At 42.9% G+C, this 17314-nt stretch overlaps 2 protein-coding genes across 8 annotated transcripts; one reads left to right on the top strand and one right to left on the bottom strand.

Annotated features, from left to right (window-relative positions):
• Positions 1–1570: 1570 nt before the first annotated feature.
• Positions 1571–16864, bottom strand: LOC104581324. 7 transcript variants are annotated; one of them, XM_010230997.3, is made up of 12 exons: positions 16660–16788; positions 16473–16553; positions 16313–16393; positions 16159–16228; positions 15828–15878; positions 15602–15723; positions 13459–13563; positions 13262–13363; positions 5612–6210; positions 5317–5482; positions 3668–5235; positions 1571–1918 (listed from the first exon to the last, which is right to left on the bottom strand). In XM_010230997.3, the coding sequence occupies exons 9-12, from the start codon at positions 5949–5951 to the stop codon at positions 1899–1901; spliced, it is 2094 nt and encodes a 697-aa protein (XP_010229299.1). In that variant the 5' UTR covers positions 5952–6210; positions 13262–13363; positions 13459–13563; positions 15602–15723; positions 15828–15878; positions 16159–16228; positions 16313–16393; positions 16473–16553; positions 16660–16788; the 3' UTR covers positions 1571–1898. The 7 variants fall into 7 exon arrangements, 5 of the variants coding, with proteins under 5 accessions (XP_010229299.1, XP_024312315.1, XP_024312313.1 ...); XR_002961565.1 differs by lacking the exons at positions 3668–5235; positions 5317–5482; positions 5612–6210 and having other exon boundaries at positions 15602–15878; positions 16660–16863; XR_002961566.1 differs by lacking the exons at positions 1571–1918; positions 3668–5235; positions 5317–5482; positions 5612–6210 and adding an exon at positions 7573–7649 and having other exon boundaries at positions 15602–15878; positions 16660–16864.
• LOC112269698 lies at positions 7645–17283 on the top strand. The gene is made up of 2 exons (XM_024456549.1): positions 7645–8107; positions 16906–17283. Exons 1-2 carry the CDS (start codon positions 7766–7768, stop codon positions 17149–17151), a joined length of 588 nt encoding a protein of 195 aa, XP_024312317.1. The 5' UTR covers positions 7645–7765; the 3' UTR covers positions 17152–17283.
• Positions 17284–17314: the final 31 nt, after the last annotated feature.

Here is a 17314-nt window from a genome sequence, read left to right as displayed (position 1 = left end):
GGCTAGTGGATGCATCTACTCGGCTGTTTTTTTGTTCTTGTTGAAAATATATATGCTTTTGTTTAGCATTTTTTTTATGGATGGATGGACGGACGTCTGGGCTCGTTTGCACATTGATGTTGACAACGACGCGTCTCCTTGCAGAAAATGAAGAAGAAGAGGAGATGTTGACGTCTCATGCCGGGAATTCTTGCGGGTTTGTTGGAGACAGCCGGGTGGGTTTACACCGAGAATTTGGAATTCCATTCATTTTAAGCTGCAAACCGGGCGTACTACTACTATTGCAATTTGCAAGGCTGTCAGACTTTTAATTTCTGGGCCAGGCCCAGCAGTTATCTTATCTGCAAATGATATGAGGCCTACCCACTAGTATTTGCTTCGGCTCATGCATGCAAAGTCATACAGCATCGAATCATAACAAACACAATCAAGATACTTATTCGAAATATATAGTGAAAATCAGGATTTTTCTTCGTTCCTTTTGCAGTAGACTCTCGTTTTACAAGAATGGAAATTTTCCTTTTTAAGGCAGGCGTACGTACGGATGGAAACAGCCAAACAGGACAGGATCACCATCGCATTGGCGCGTGATATCCGGCCGTCCGTTCCATCAAGGCAGTCAAAACAATATTATTAGTTTATTACCAGTTCTTCTTTCCTTTTACCCGATAGAGATACCACGTACGGATCTCTTGAAACTTTGGAATGTTTGCAAGAACACGTCGTCTCCATATATATACGTACGAACACGGCACGTAATCGATGCTCTACCAACAAAATCAACACAAAAAAGCTAGCCCTTGAAGAAGTTCAGCAAAGCAAAACCGGGATCGATTACTTTCTCCGAAGGATCGGCGAGAGAGATGGAGGACTTGCCGTTGCACATGGACAGGAAGGTGCTGATCGCCATCGCGGTCATCGTGGCGATCGTCCTCGTCTGTCTGCTATGCGGCGCCTTGAACTACTGTCTGGGCCGCCGCCGGGAAGATAGCAGCGACCACGACGGCCATGTCTGCATGAGCGACTCCTCGAGCTGCCTCGGCAGCGACTTCTCCTTGGCCACCACGGCGGATGACCAGGAAGCCGCAGTACCGGCGTCTCGGCCGGCCACAGGAGCATGGCGTCACTGACGATCGATGTAGCTCAGAAAACCTAGCCTCGGTCGATCGATCGATCAGTTATAATTCGAATATCTTGTTAATTTGATTGATTAACTAGGAGGTCAATGTTGCACGTACTGCGTAGAGTTTATACTTCTATGCTGAGTTTGATTAGTTTTCACTTTATGCTTTATATGGGTCATTGTTGATGCTCTTTAGAACTACTAGAATGAATGGTATGGTGGTGACTTTGCCCGGCCCCTGTAGACAGGTCAGGATTTTAATTTTTGAAACCTTTGGGGGCTGCGTGCCCCTCTACGAGCTAGGATTAGCCAACAGGACCTTTTTGAGTTGGATGTATTTTCGGCAGCGAAATTTTGCTTTATTTTAATTTCGTTGTTTTCGCTAGCAATTTTTCCATGCACTTGAATTTTTTGTTTCTAGAAAATGGACACATCATCTTCTCACAATGCACGCAACGATTTTGTAGCATTTGTTGTCCTGCTACCGATTCCCGATTCCAATAACGAAATCGCTGCCACAGTTCTCGGGTTTAACTGTCCAAATACCGACAGGAAATCCGAAAGCAAGAGCAGAACCACGCCTAGACTCATCCAGATTACAGGCAGATTACAAAATCCTTGCAAGAAACAAATTGAGTACGCATAAGTCTTTGAAGCAATATTCGAGCTCATTCCCCTCGAGCTCATTCCTTCTCATGACGCAGCATGTTGATCCCCAAGAACCTCCGTCGCAATTCGCTTCAGCATTCGCGCGCCACGGGTCATGTCTCGAGCATCAGGCTTTTTTAGACCGGCCTAGCATTTCATAGAGAGTTAGTAGGAGCTCCATGACATTTACTTTGAAAGTAGGCCATGTTTCTAGCTTTCTACATCGTCCAAAACAATGTTAACATGGCAATCTTGATTACTTCCTAACCATCACTAGTGGTGCACCTGTTGTCCGGAGAGAAGCATTTGGTTGATACCAAAAACGCAACTACCACTCTCCACATATATTTAGTTATAGGACATTTTAGGAATATAGGACAAATACTATTGCTAGTAGATTACTATTGCTAAACACTGACCGCATAAACTATTTAATCTTGGAGTAAAGGTACATTAATCTTCCAGAAGTGCTTAAAGGGAAAGTGAAGTATATGAATAATCGAAGCCTTATAGAAAACACACCACTATTATTCAGAGTGCACCAACAATATATTTTAATGCACTAAACTAACCTGGGAACACATAATGTCTAACTTATGCCATAATTCTAAAGTTTCACTCCCTAGATTTCTCCTGAAGGTGAGGCTAAGCAAACAATTATTTAAAGCGTTTTGCACAGTAACATATGCTGGTTGGAAGAAAACTACATAATCTACAAAAACATTAATAAGACCAACATCTCCTAACCCGACACTCTCCGAGAATATTGTCCTTTTACCATTATAAAAGGTCCCGATATAAAACTTATTGAAAATTTCCTTAACTTTCATCAAAACCATTCAAAAGATCAAACCACCCTTGTTTTTGTTCACATTGAACCAAGGTAGATTTTTTTCCCCAAAATATTCCTCTAATCTCCACATTCATTTACCTTGATTACAACTATTCTTAACAGTGAGATCAATTACCCCCAAACCACCTTTCTCTTTGGGTTGGTAGATTATGGGCCAACTACCAAGATGATATTAAATTCCTAATCCCCAGGTCGTCTTGCCAGAGTATCTAGCTCTAAAACAATTTTCGTAACACCCTTAGGAAGTATACAACGTGACATCATATAAGATTGGACATGACAAAAACTAGAACTAAGCAGTACCAATCTGCCTATGTAATTTTCCTTCTGACATCTAAATTTACCTTTTACCTTATCCTCAGTAGCTTCCAAGTCAGCATTGCTTGATTTTCTAAAAGTGAACGGGAACACCCAAATATTTAAAAGGTACAATACCAATTTGTTAAGTAAAGATTAGTGCTAACTCACTGTTCTTATCATTTTCACCAAAACAAAAAATTTAGTTTTATGAACATTAATCTGGAGACTAATTAAATGTTCAAATAATTATAGCAAGAATCTAATATATGTAGAACCCTCTAGATCCCCGTCAAACAAGAAAAATGGTACCATCAATGTATATATTGAAGCATGCTTTGAAGATTTTTTTTTGGCCAACAAATTTGAAACCCATAAGACTTGCAATACATGCATATTCAAATGGAAGGTATGTATTTCTTGCACTTAATGCAGATTTCGAACTCGAGGGACTTGCGGTTAAGTGGCATCATTTTCGTCCTCTGAAGAAGAAAACATTTTTTGTAGAGTTTTTAGGATCAAAGTTGTTTACCTTGGATTGTTGTTGTTGTACTCTATCATTATTTATTTTAACACTAGAATAATAAAGTAGAGTTATAGCCTTTTTCTATTTATTTAATAGCATCTAAATTACTCTCTACTTTACCTATATCATTACCAACATTAGCTCCTTGTTTTACAAGCAATCTCAAGTAAATGGGTATTAGTATATGAAAGTACATTAGGGATTAGTTTGGTAAAATTACCTTTGCCAGCCTTTTTGTTTCTAAATTTGGCAATCTCCATAGCTTTGCCTAGTGTATAAATATCAGCATCTGGGTTCATATTGCCCTTGCATTTGGTGCCCTCATCAATCACAACTTGTTTCCTTCCCCTGACTTTCTTAACTAGGTCATTAGATACTCCTTTTGCCTTATGTCCACTTTTTACAACATCTGCATAGGCTGGCTTGGGGATTTTCTGATTACCAATGTGAACTTCCTGGTTAGTAATGGGCCTAACATGTTTTGGAGAACCGACTGGATAATCTATAGCATTAACTTCACTAATGTCTTGAGTGTTCATCCCACATCCCCTGGCAAAGTGGTTAGGACCCTGAGTACTCAGGGTGTCATTGTCAGCATCAATGTGCTCCACTTTGTCCATCATGCCAGCATCCTTGGCAAATTTCTGATTAACTTTATCAGAGCTTGGTTGATTGATGACGAGAACTTGAAAACTAACACCATTCCCACCATCATTAGGAATTTGAGCATCTATTTCTGCTTTACTTGAAAGAACCATATCATCACCATATTTGGAATTCTTTGTGTTACCCTTTTTCCTCTCCTTGCGATTGTTATCCTTTTTCCTAGGTGCACGCACATCCTGAGACTTAGTGTCTTTTTGCATCTTCGTGTCTTTAATAGCACTGATACCAGAATTGGAAATCTCTTCATAAGAATTTCTCATAATTGGAATGTTTCTCATCATAGTTCCACTTTTCTTTGGTTGCTCCAACTGAAAGCTGATTTTGTGCGCAGAAGGTTCTACAATAAGCCAAGCCGATTTAGGTATCTTCTCATGATCCAAAACTCTAACTTTGATTCTAACTATACTTGTCTTCCTATAGGTAACCATGTCCACCTCCCACACTGAACCTATGAGGGAGCCCACTTTGCAAAAACCAGGGTAGTTTTGTAGCTCAGGTGGCACTCCAGAGGCCCAAACCCAGACAGTTGTCAACTCAAAGTTAGCAATGTTGTGAGGATACCACTTTGACACATAAACTTCTGCTTTAACTCCAATAAGCTCAAAAATGTGGCGTTGGCTCACTTTTAAGATCATTTCATCCGAGGGAAACTTCATCAAGAAACCTTGAGGACCAAACACCTTAGCAGACCATTCCCAACCACACTGGTACATCTTACTAAAGGAGGCCGCTAGTTGCTCTGCATTAACTTCTCCTGAATGAACATTGACAATAGCAGTAGTTTCATTGGTGTTCATTGATGTCTTCGTAGGGAAAGAATCAACAAATACTTGCAAGCCATCCGGTGCATATCCAATGAAATGAGCAGTAGGCTTAGGTTGATATGGCAACACACACTTGGATCTGAGATGAGCATCACTACAACATATATCACATAATATGATTGTCTTACAATCTTTTACTCCATGTCCAGGTAACTCACATCTATAGCATTTAAGAGATTTGGAAGATCCAGAATTTGCAGCCTCTACCATTTGTTTTGTGGCATCAGAGCTAATTGGGGAAGCGTTGCTTTGTTGAACACCAGAAGCAATCATATTTCCGCCTAACCCATGAGCACTACTGCGAGATGAATCTGATTGAAAACATATTTGCTCAGTAACATTGACGTTGCTAAATGCGGGTTGAAAAATGGGATCAAACCATATTTGAGTATCTGGAAAGCTAGATCCCTGCGCCATGAAGCTGCTAGAAGGAGCTCTTCCAATACCTCCTGGAAAGAGATGAGGCCACACGAATCCCCCACCTTGATGCATCTGACTTGAGGATGCCCCTCCCATAGATCTCAATGGATCCCATCCAACTAAACCTGCTTCATGACCATGTTGAATAAACAAATCTATTAGATAGAACGATGGAGCAATTCCCCACCACGCCAGCATAGATCTATCCAAGGAGGACAGTAGATCAGCCCCCAAACTAACGCCACCCAATGTACCTTGACCACATACTGCCTCCCATCTCAGAGGGTTGTAGTAGGAGCCACCATGCCGTCCTTCTCGTGAATCGCCTTGTCCGTCTCTAGCCGCCATGCCCACGACCTCGGCGTAGGACACTAGTAGTTGCGTAGATGGAGTATCACCACCCAGTCCGATTCTCAGCCACCCAGATGTATCCACCGCCCTGAGATGTGTTTGCTTTTCCCTAACACTCCATTCCCCTCGCTTGGAGTTTATAATTTCCCATGGATCGGCAGCGAAACCGTAGCAAGTATGGGAAAGGGTGTGGGTCACGTGGAGCAGCCCTGCCAGTGTCCTTATTCGGGCGTCCATTACCATGGTTCCACGTGTTGCGACCTCTCAAAGAGAAAAACCAGAGGAGAAAGCGATAAAATTGAATGCATAATCGTATTAGAGGAAACCACATCTAAATCTAGGATCATGTTTCCCTTTTTGCTTGCCAATCTCTAACTCCTTGTTCTCGCAATCTACTACTATATCTATGGAGTATACCTGGACATGGGTGGCCCGGCCCGTAGCCTGGTGTACCGGGCCGGGCCCAGGCTTCACTTTTCTGCCCAAAGCCCGGCCCGAAAGCCTGAAAAAGCCCAAAATGACTTAAATCGAGTATTTTTTTTAGAAAAAATAGGTATAAAAATACATTTATTTATTCCAAAAATAATTATTTTAATACTTAAATGGCCTATTTTCTGTGCTTCGGGCCGGGCCGGGCTCGGGCTTCAGGTTTGACCGTCGGGCTTTTATGAAGCCCGGCCCGAACCCAGCCTGGCCCGGGGTTTGCCCAGGTATACTATGGAGGAATGGTGAAATTGAGCTAGGATTTGTGCGAGAGGAGAACATGCTAGGAGTCAGGAGATCCATCCATATATCATCACTAAACGGTCTCTAAGTTTAGTATCATATTTCTATAAGAAACTTGTTATTCTACACGCACATATATAGTTCTTTTGTTTTGCTTTCGGGATGATGATTTTTTTTGTTATTGGGTTTATTCTCTAGAAGCGGTGATAGCTATTTTGCATGGACATAGTATTACGCCCCACCCTTAGATGTGTCTATCGCTACAAGTTATTATGAGTATTATTTTCTCCTCATAGTAAATTTTGCAAAATTAGTAAAAGTTTCCCCTTGTATACCTAGCAAACGCGTTCATACTTTGATGGATGAAATTATTATTTTCTATCTGACGCAAACAATTGACCGCTCTTTTGTAAGCAAAATTAATCATGATAAGTCTCTAGTCTGTGGTCCAACTAACCTAATGCATTGCAAATCCAGAGCTCATGCAAGGGCAGGCTTGAGAAAAAATGGGCCTACTTGGTACCATTTGTTAGTTTCAGCCCATAAATAAACGGTCTGACAACTTATCTCTTTTTTTTGCGGGGGTCTGACAACTTATTTCACCGATCTCACATTAGGCTATCACCCATGCACAGTTGTCATTCTTTTTTTTTTAAAAGGGGAGTCTTAACCCATTTTGGTGGCCTACCATTCGGATCTTCTAAACTACCAGATTAGTCCAGCTTTATTTGTAAGTTTGATCTTCTGCAGTTTCTTCACAGCGGAGATTCAGAATTTTACCAAGACCCAAAATACTCAAAATGGCGAGGATTGCCGACTGCGTGGCAAGTGGCACATAAATACATGCGAACACAGGCAAATGAACAGAAAACAGCACATTGGAACGTTGAAGCAGCCATCGTTGTTTGCCATCATACGTACTGCAGGTGAAGGAAGCTACAAGAATTCGTCCTCCGAGATCAATGGACCGACCAATCCGCTCTTGTTCTTTTATCCAAAGGTACTAACGCCAAAAACCGGCCTCTTGCTTGCTATCAGCATGTAGCATGATTGATCTTGTTGCTTCGATGTATATGCAGGTCGACGATCTGTAAGCTGCACTGAGACTCTGAGAGGGCATGGTCGACGCGACGGAGTCAGTTCTTACCGCCCACGTGGCCTTTGCTACTGCAACAAGAGTCGTTGGCGGGGCGGCCGTGATGATAAACTGAAGTTCTGCACAGATCTTATTAACAACAAAATTAGGACCTAAAAGATGGTAAACTGAAGTACTCACTCCCTCCCATATTAAGTTACGAAAAGACACCCCTGTTCTGAAACGGCTTAGAAACATGAGGGAGGCGTTCTCGGCGGCGATTCCGGAGACGATCGAAGCGACGGGGGTGGCGTGCGGGGCCTCGGACCTTGGCCTGCCCGCGCGGTCTGGCCGGACTACAAGGGAAGGAGGGGCGCAGCTGCGACTTGGGGGCGATGCTGTGTTTGTTGGGATCTCCCACGTGGACTTCCGCCGAACAATCTTGGCGATCGCGGATCTGGCGGAGAGAGATGAGAAGGTGATCGAGAAGATTCGTCAACCGGGAAAGATCGAGCTCCCAACGGGATTCTCGGACTTGAGGGCACGATTCTCGGACCTTGCCTTGGCCGTCATCGAACGACGCCGCCGCCAGCCAAAGGTAACATTTCAGAACTCTGCTCCCTGTCTGTCTCTTTGCTGTGGCACAAACCACGCCGGATTCGGGCCAAGCCCGGATTGGCGGTGAGGGAGGGACGGCCCCGTCGGCCTTGAGCCAACCTCAGGACGGCGATGCTCTGGGCATCAGTCAGTTTCTGGTCAGTTCGTCAGAGGAGACCAAGGTTACAGCTCCGACTCAGTCTGACAGTGGGGGAATTCTGAATCAAATTGAGCGGGCAGATCAGGCACTGACTGTGGAGTTTGTGATTAATGGCAAGAATTATGGATTGACAAAACAAGAGGTGATTGAGTTTAGGGGAGTTCCTGCTTCCGATTCATCACAGGGAAAGTTTGGGCTGCTTCTGAATTTTGAGCGTGACTGGGGCCTGAAGATTAGAAGAATCAAGTGGACTGAAAAGGAAGGCTGGATTGTGTATACCGCAGATCACAGGGAATTGGAGAAAAGCAGACACAAATATGTCAATCAATGGGGGGATATGCACGCCGGCGAACCTGCCGGAATTGGAAGCGCGCTGATTTCGGATTTGATCCGTAGAATGGAAGTAGGGGGATGCATGCCTAGTATATCAGATCAGAGGAATTTGGCACATGTGCAGGACAAGAAGCGCCTGAATATGAACGAGGATGATGGAACAAACAAGAAAGGAGGATCGGCGGGCTCCCGCGAGGAGTACCGCCGGGAGAAATGAAAATCATCGGTTGGAACTGCCGTGGGTTGAATAATCCTGCGGCAGTTCGAGCGCTCTTGGATGTCCAGGAGCAGTACCGTCCGGACGTGTTTTTCATTTCTGAGTCGCATTTGAATAAAGAACGAGCTGATGTGCTCCGTCGTAAGTTAGGCTTTGAGTTTATGGTTGTTGATGAGAGTGATGGTAAGGCCAGGGGCCTTGTTTTACTTTGGAACATCAATAATAAAATCACTTTGCAGTATGTCACAACTAACTATATTGATGTGATCTTTCTGAATGATGATGAGCCTTGGAGGCTAACTGGGTTCTATGGTGAACCAGCATGGGAGGACAGACACCTTCCTTGGGACTGCCTCTGTGATCTCCACGACAGAGCAAATCTTCCTTGGGTCGTTTTAGGTTTCTTTAATGAGATTTTATTTGGTTTTGAGAAGGAAGGGGGCATAGCAGACCGGGTCGTATGATGCAGGCCTTCCGCGAAACTATGTCTGCCTGTGAGCTTGATGATATGGGCTGCGTGGGTGACCAATTCAAGTGGTACCGCGGGGGTATCAAAGAGCGGCTGGACCGTGCAATCTGTAATGAGTCTTGGGCTTGCAAATTCCCCAGGGCTGCTCTGATTAATGGTGAACATATCTACTCTGACCATAGACCCATTATCCTGGATACTGAATATCACGAGGCGAACCTTTTCCGAAAAACTGCAGGCAATAAACACTTCGAGGCCCGTTGGCTCTCTGAAGAAACAGTGGGAGAGATTGTTAAATTAGCCTGGGATAAGGCAAAACTTGCTGGGGTTGGGCCTTCCCTTGCAACCCGTACCAAAGCGGTGCACGCTGATTTACACACTTGGGATAAAGATGTTCTGAAGGGCCCAAAGAAGAGAATAAAGAAGCTGAAAATCGAACTCAAGAAACTGAGAAGGAAGAAACGAACCGAGCAAAATATTTTCAGACAAAAAGAAATTCAAGTCCTAATTGATAATCTGCTAGAGCAAGAAGAGATCTACTGGATTCAAAGGGGGCGTCCGAACTGGTTGTTGCATGGTGATAGAAATACCAACTTCTTCCACAATGCTGCTACGGCTAGAAAGAAGAGAAACCAGATTAAGAAGCTGCAGGATGACAATGGACAATGGCATGAGGGCATTGACAAAATTGCCCCCCTGGTGAAGAACAATTTTGTGAAGCTTTTTTCATCTGAAGTGAGCGATCCGAATGAAGAGGTGTTGAACAAAATTAAGAGAAAGGTCACCTCGGAGATGAATAGGGATCTACTGGCCCCATTCACCGCTGATGAGGTGCACAAAGCCCTATTTGACATTGGCGATCTGAAAGCCCCTGGGCCGGATGGGCTGCACGCTGTGTTCTACAAGAGGTTCTGGCACCTCCTTGGGGATGATCTTATCCAGGAGGTCCTCCATGCAGTCAACACGTTCTCCATCCCAGAAGGCTGGAACTCTACTAGAATTCCGGCCTATTAGTCTGTGCAACGTGGTCTACAAAGTGATTTCAAAAATGTTGGCAGCTAGACTCAAGCTGATCCTCCCAGACATTATCAGCCCGACCCAAAGCGCCTTCGTCCCGGGAAGATTAATCACGGATAATGTCCTTGTCGCATATGAATGTTTCCATGCAATTAAACACCGGAAGCAAGGAAAGAAGAGCACATGTGCAGTGAAGCTTGACATGCATAAAGCCTGTGATCATGTGGAATGGAGTTTCCTGAGAAAAGTTATGGAAAAGCTGGGCTTCCACTCCAATTGGATTAGACTTGTCATGGCCTGTGTGTCCTCTGTGGAATACCAAGTTAGATTCAACTCGCATGTCACGGATTCTTTCAAGCCTTCGAGAGGGCTATGCCAGGGAGATCCTCTCTCCCCCTATTTCTTCCTGCTCTGCTCCGAGGGCCTCACGAGCCTGCTGGCTGACGCGGAGGAACAAGGCAAGCTGACTGGGATTAGAGTTTGCCGCGAGGCTCCCCCTGTCACGAATCTTTTATTTGCGGATGATTCCCTCATCCTTATGCAAGCTGACGAAGAAAATGCTCACAACCTGAAACTCATTCTTGATCGGTATTGTGCTGCGTCATGCCAAATGGTCAATGTAGCTAAATCCAATGTTTTTTTCAGCCCCAACACGCCGGCCGAACGCAGGGAAGAGATCTGCAACATCCTTGACATTATGACTGAAGCTCTCAGTGATAAGTATTTGGGCTTCCCTACCAATGTGGGGGTTGACAGGGGTGATAATTTTCAGTACCTTGTGGATAGAGTCCAGAAAAAAGTTAGCGGGTGGAATGAAAAATTACTGTCCACTGGTGGCAAGGAGGTGCTGATCAAGTCGGTTATCCAAGCCATCCCTTCCTATGCTATGTCGTCTTCAAAATTCCGAAAAAAATTTGCAAAGGAATTAATGATGCGATGTCGCAGTTCTGGTGGGGTGACAAAGAAAACCAAAAGAAAATGCATGGGTTTGCTTGGTGGAAATTGTGTATCCCGAAGAAAGCTGGCGGTATGGGATTTAGAGATATTCATTGTCATAATCTTGATTTGCTTGCGAAATAGGCATGGCGTCTCTTTGATCAGCCGAACTCCTTGTGTGCAACGATTCTCAGAGCCAAGTATTTCCCTGATGGTAATTTAATGGGAGCTGTCCTAAAAAAGGGTTCCTCCTTCACATGGCAAAGTATTTTCGCGGGCATCCAGACTGTAAAGAAAGGCCATGTGTGGCGGATCGGTGATGGGGCCAAAATAAAAATCTGGACAGATGAGTGGATCCCAAATTCTCACTCTAGAAGAGTCATTACGAGACGTCAGAACCAGCTCCTTACCCGTGTATGTGATCTCATTGACCCAACCTCTGGCGAATGGGACGAAGATTTGATCAGGGACACTCTGTGGCCAGTTGACGCGAATCGCATTCTCCAGATTCCTCTCCCCAGGCACCATATGGAGGACTTCGTGGCTTGGAATTTTACCAAGTCTGGGAACTTCACAGTCAGATCGGCCTACCATGTTGAATGGCAATCCCAGTTTGGGGCGAAGCTATCCAACTTGGACGAGCAAGGGCCAGAACACAATGAAGTGGTTTGGGATGTAATTTGGAAACTTCAAGCTCCTGCAAAAGTTAAAAAAATTCTCTGGAAGACGCTTCATGGAGCCCTCCCTTGTCGGACGGTGTTGGCTGATCGACACATCAAGGTTAATGGTCTTTGCCCTGTGTGTGGCGTTGCCGGCGAGTACATCCATCACATGATGTTCCGCTGCCCTAGAGCGATGGAAGTCTGGCAGAATTTGGGGCTTCTCCATGATGTTGAGAAAGCTTGTCTCCTTGATATGGCGGGCTCTGCTGTCCTCGATTTCCTCCTCGTGTGAGTGAAACAACAAAACAAGACCATGGACCATGGTCTCCTCTCTGAAACCTTTGCAATTGCTGCCTGGTATATTTGGTGGGAAAGACGTCAGATTGTGAATGGAAAACCAGCCCAAGATCCAAAGCACTCTGCCACGTGCATTAGAGCTATGATTGCAAGATTCTCCACTGCTTGTAACCACAGAGCCTCTATCAAAAGTCAGGGATGGATTTGTCCACCGCTGGGTCTGGTGAAACTGAATGTGGATGCCTCCTTTGATTGGGATTCCTTATCTGGATCTATGGGAGCTGTCATCCGTGATGATAAAGGGTATTTCATTGCTGCAGCCGGGGAGAGCATCCCTTCCTGCCCCGATGCTCATGTCGCGGAGGCGATGGCCCTGCGCTTGGGATTGGAGCTGGCACTTTCTTACGGCTGTCACAGGCTTGTGGTGAATGCGGACAACCTGGAAGTTATCGATACCATGAAGAAAGGGGCTTAATCGGCTACCCTAGCCGCTGCTGTGTACGAGGATTGCTTGGGCCTCTCTACTGAGTTCATTAGGATTGAGTATGATCATTGCCATCGGGAGGCGAATCAGGTGGCGCATACTGTTGTTGCTATATCAAAGTCAGCCCCGCCAAGAATCTGGGATGATGATCCACCTCCTGATATTGTTCAGTTACTTGTTTCTGATGTAAACCCTATTACAATTCAATAAAGTGCTGCTGTTTGTTCAAAAAAAAAGTGACTCAAATTTGCCCAAACATGGATGTGTTTATGCCTAAAAAGCGTCGAGATAAATGTAATAGAAAGTCACTTAATATGGGACGGAGCGAGTAGTTCTTTTAAAATTTTAATTCAAACGTAGAACACCCAATTCCCCCGCACATGTTGATGGAATCTTTATTTCCTTTCTTGAGAACTTTAACATGAGTGCACATCAAAATAAAATTAGTGAATAAATGAAGGTAATATAGCACGATATCAACTGGAACTCTTTCATAATTCAGAGCATTTTAGGTCAGAACAGGATTGATAGCACCAAGTGCTAACAAGAATCGATGAAGAAACATATGGTGCAAATTTACCTTAGTATAGAGAGCCACTGCATGAGCACAATCCTTTTCCTGGATTGCAGCATCCCCTTTCTCTTCCAAAGAACATCCAGTATTCTTGTCGAGCAGAGAATCCTAAACCAAATGAAGAACTAAAAGTCAAACAGAACATAGAAGCAAATTTACTCTTAAACTCGCATGGTTGGCATGTTGAATACTTTAATCATTACATCGCTGCCTGTAAATGTAGCTGTAGGGAATGTGGGAGGGGAGAGAATCTCATCACAGTCCTTACATCCTTGGATTTTAGCAATTTCTATTGGCGTTCTACCAATCTGTTAAGAAGGATATCAAGAGTAAATTTAACAAACTAAAAGTAAGAAGGGCTTAGGGAGAGAAAAAAATCAGGTTTGCGGTCACAAAATAACAGTAAATTGTGACGAAGGCATTATATACTCATATCATTATTACGGTGTTAATGTACAGAAGAATATGATACGGCCTAAATAAATGTATTTGCAACCAGATTCCCATTATATCCTGTACATGTGTAAATAGTGAACAGGTGCATGATTCATGAATGCTTAAACCATCCTCTGTCAGTTCCTCTGCTCTTTTCTTTTCTGTGGTAACCAGAGTCATGTTGACTCTTCAGTATTAGCTAGTAGGACATTTTGTGAGAGATCGGACACAGGCCTTCAATATGGGGCATTTACCCTAACATTCACCGAGTTATAAAAGAATTTCACGAATTACGACGAGTTTCACAATACCCAAGCTCGCAACTGCAAGCTTACACAATTTTATTTGAATACAAAAACAGGAAAAGATCAACGTTCCATCTTCTATCCTACTTTCTATCACATCAATAACTGTCACGATGTGCACGTTACAACACACTGTTTCTTCTGGAGTCAAAAATCAATAATGGTCTCTACCAGACTGGAAGTCTGGAACTAAACAGGCTAGTCACTCTGTTTCTAAACAGCCTTCAGCTATTTTCATGCAACAAAGTTGGAAAAACAGAAGGAAAATTGTATATGAAACAGACTAGTGACAAGCAATGGTTTATGAAACCCAGCTAACCCCAAATAGCAACACGTGGTATCATTTAAGGCCTTCGCCAAATCGCCTAAATTTACCAGATTATTGCATTCTTAAAATCTACACGCCTTGGCATGTAAGCTAACAGCATGTCACCTATGCTCGATGGTCGCTAACGTGAGAGTAAGCTCACACACAAACTACACATTACCAACACTTGGAATGGACGGTTAGGCCTTCTCCAGTGTGTAACTTCAACCGGACCAAACTTTGCTTTTTGGGATGATGGATCGATCCATGCCATTGGAGAGAGCGGTACATGCATCAAAACGTATGAACCGATCCAAACTCCTAACGAAACAATAGAAAATTAAAGCATGGCCCCACCTGACCAACTACACACAGAGAGTGGATAGAGTTGTTTTCTCTTAGTTGGGTCCTGATGTGAAACTTGGATCGGTCCATGCACACTGTGGAGAAATTAGTTTGAAGGATCTATCTTTGGTGGCAGGAAAAAGCTAGAGTTTGGTCCGACCACACTGTGGAAGGCCTTAGTAAGAAGAGGCATTCTTTTAAGCCACCATATTAATCTTACATATGTACTAATAAGTGGCAAAAAGGAAACAACAATTCCCTGTCTTATGAAACTATCCAACATGTGGATCAAATGAACACTCGAACAGCACAGCATGTCACCTGTGTTCGATGGTCGCTAACGTGAGAGTAAGTTCACGCACAAACTACACATTACCAACACTTGGAACAGACAGTTAGTAAGAAGTTGTGTAAATAAGGAATGGGAGCACCATCACACAGATTCAGTATATTACACTAGAACTGAGCTGACAACAGCTTACCTAAATATAAATATGCAAGAGAAACATGGTTTTTCCATGTTATGATCTAGCATACAATCATCAATAATATAATAAATTTTAAGCAAGGAAAGATCTAATATAAGAAGGAAAGATCTAATATAAGACAAATGAGCACAGGAGATATAATATAAGAAGAAAAGAAAGCTAAGAGTAATAAGATTAAAGCAAGCCAGCAAAACTTTACTCCTGGCGCAGCACGGTCAATATAGTAAAACTACCATCCATTCCACCCTGACAGGGCCAAAACATTTAAGCAGGGTCGGCAGAAGAGAAAGAGAAATTAGAACACGGCGAGGCCCAATCGAGTTCATCTAGCCATGACATCTCAGCTATCATGGATAGAATATTGTACTGTAAACAACACATTTAATTTTAAATTTACTTTGAAATGGTCAACACATTTAATTTGATCAGAAAGAGAATACCAAAGATGGAGGAAAAGAATTATTACATTTGCCTGATGCCGCAATAACAATTCCAACATTCTCACATTTCCATTTTGAGCAGCAACATGTAGTGGTGTTCCTCTATCGCATATAGGATCAACATAAGCTCCTCTGGACAATAATAATTCTGCTATTTCACATGGATCTGGATGAAATAAATGAAAATGGCCATGTCACATTACTGTCAAGGGTTCAAAGATATATTAAATTAATACAAAAGGAGCTTATTACCCCGGGTGGTAGCTGCCCATAACCTGGTTGCATTTGTGGGGGAATGTGTGCCTGGATCAACAATCAACAATTTAGTTGTTTGCTCTATTCCAGCATGGTAACATCCCGACCCCGCGCTCATTCCAAAACAGAGCATTACATTTGTACATTCGTGTTTATTGTTCCACCACAATGCACGGACACACACCAAAGTTTTTCATTCAAAAGTGTTTTCTCTCCCGTTGCGACGCACGTGCATGTTTTGCTAGTGTAACAAAAAGCAAAACTTGAGGTAACTATTTTCTTAATACCTAGCAGAAACTACAAAAAGATAAACTGGATGAGAAATTACCTTACGGTACCGCTCGTCCTTTCCGCACAATTCATTTAACCTTTGCTTGTTGAAAAACTGGAAATCATGCCTGACACAAAAATCAAAAGGCGAGTCAGTGTTAATGCAATATAATGGAACCATTGGTTAACTTTCAAGAAATGAAGAAATTTACATGTGCGGCATTCCTCGAATCCTTGGCTCCCTAGGCTTTGTTGGGCGAAATATTTCACTAAAGTACTTGGTGTCAGAATACCTACATATGAAAGTTAAAATAAGGTCAAATAAGTATTATACAGTGTGCGCCATGAGCTATAAATGAAAGAGCTGCATACCTTTTTTTCCTTCAGGCGTGCTTTTCGATGTAGGCTTGGCGTAACGGTCTTGTCATCACTGACAAGTTTCTGGGAATCAACCTTATTATCATCCGTGAAGCAGTCACGGAGGAGAATTCAGTTGATGATGAGCAAGACACTTAAAAAAACAATTTAAATCACATGAATTGGATGTATGAATTATTACCTTCTCATCACCAAGAAATTTTGCTTTAACATCTGCATATAAAAAAGGTGTTAGGTAGGTGGACAAAAGACAAAGGGGCTGCAGATAGACAGAAAAACAGGTACAGCCACATACGCTTATACCGATTAAATTTAATGGCACCCTTAGTGAAGTTTTTCATTTTCGCATTAAGTTATGCTGATGTCTCCTCTCCATTTTCGCATTAAGTTGGATATGGATTTTTTCTGATAACTTTCTCTTCTGCAGTTGTCAATAAGGATGGCCTTCAAAAAATGGCATGGTTGGGTGCTGAAAAAGTTTTCTGATGATAGCACAATAACGGATTATGATATCGACAGTATTATAGCTAAAAGAGAGGAGACAACGGCAAAACCTAATGCGAAAATGAAAAAATTCACTAAGGGTGCAATTAAATTTAATCGGTATAAGCGTATGTGCCTGTCCCTGTTTCTCTGTCTACTGCAGCACTGTGTCTTTCGTCCACACACCTAATACCTTTTTATAAGCTGATGGTGAAGCATAATTTCTTGGTGATGAGATTCATACATTCAATTCATGTGTGGTAAATTGTTTTTTTAAGTGTACGTGACTGCTTCAAGATGATAACAAGGGTGATTCACAGAAACAGAAGCTTTTTAATAATAGATACATTCAT

This window comes from Brachypodium distachyon, chromosome 1, assembly GCF_000005505.3.
Source record: "Brachypodium distachyon strain Bd21 chromosome 1, Brachypodium_distachyon_v3.0, whole genome shotgun sequence".
In the NCBI taxonomy this organism is placed as follows: domain Eukaryota; kingdom Viridiplantae; phylum Streptophyta; class Magnoliopsida; order Poales; family Poaceae; genus Brachypodium; species Brachypodium distachyon.
Note: the sequence above shows the minus strand (reverse complement) of the source record. Positions and strands in the feature narration are given on the sequence as shown.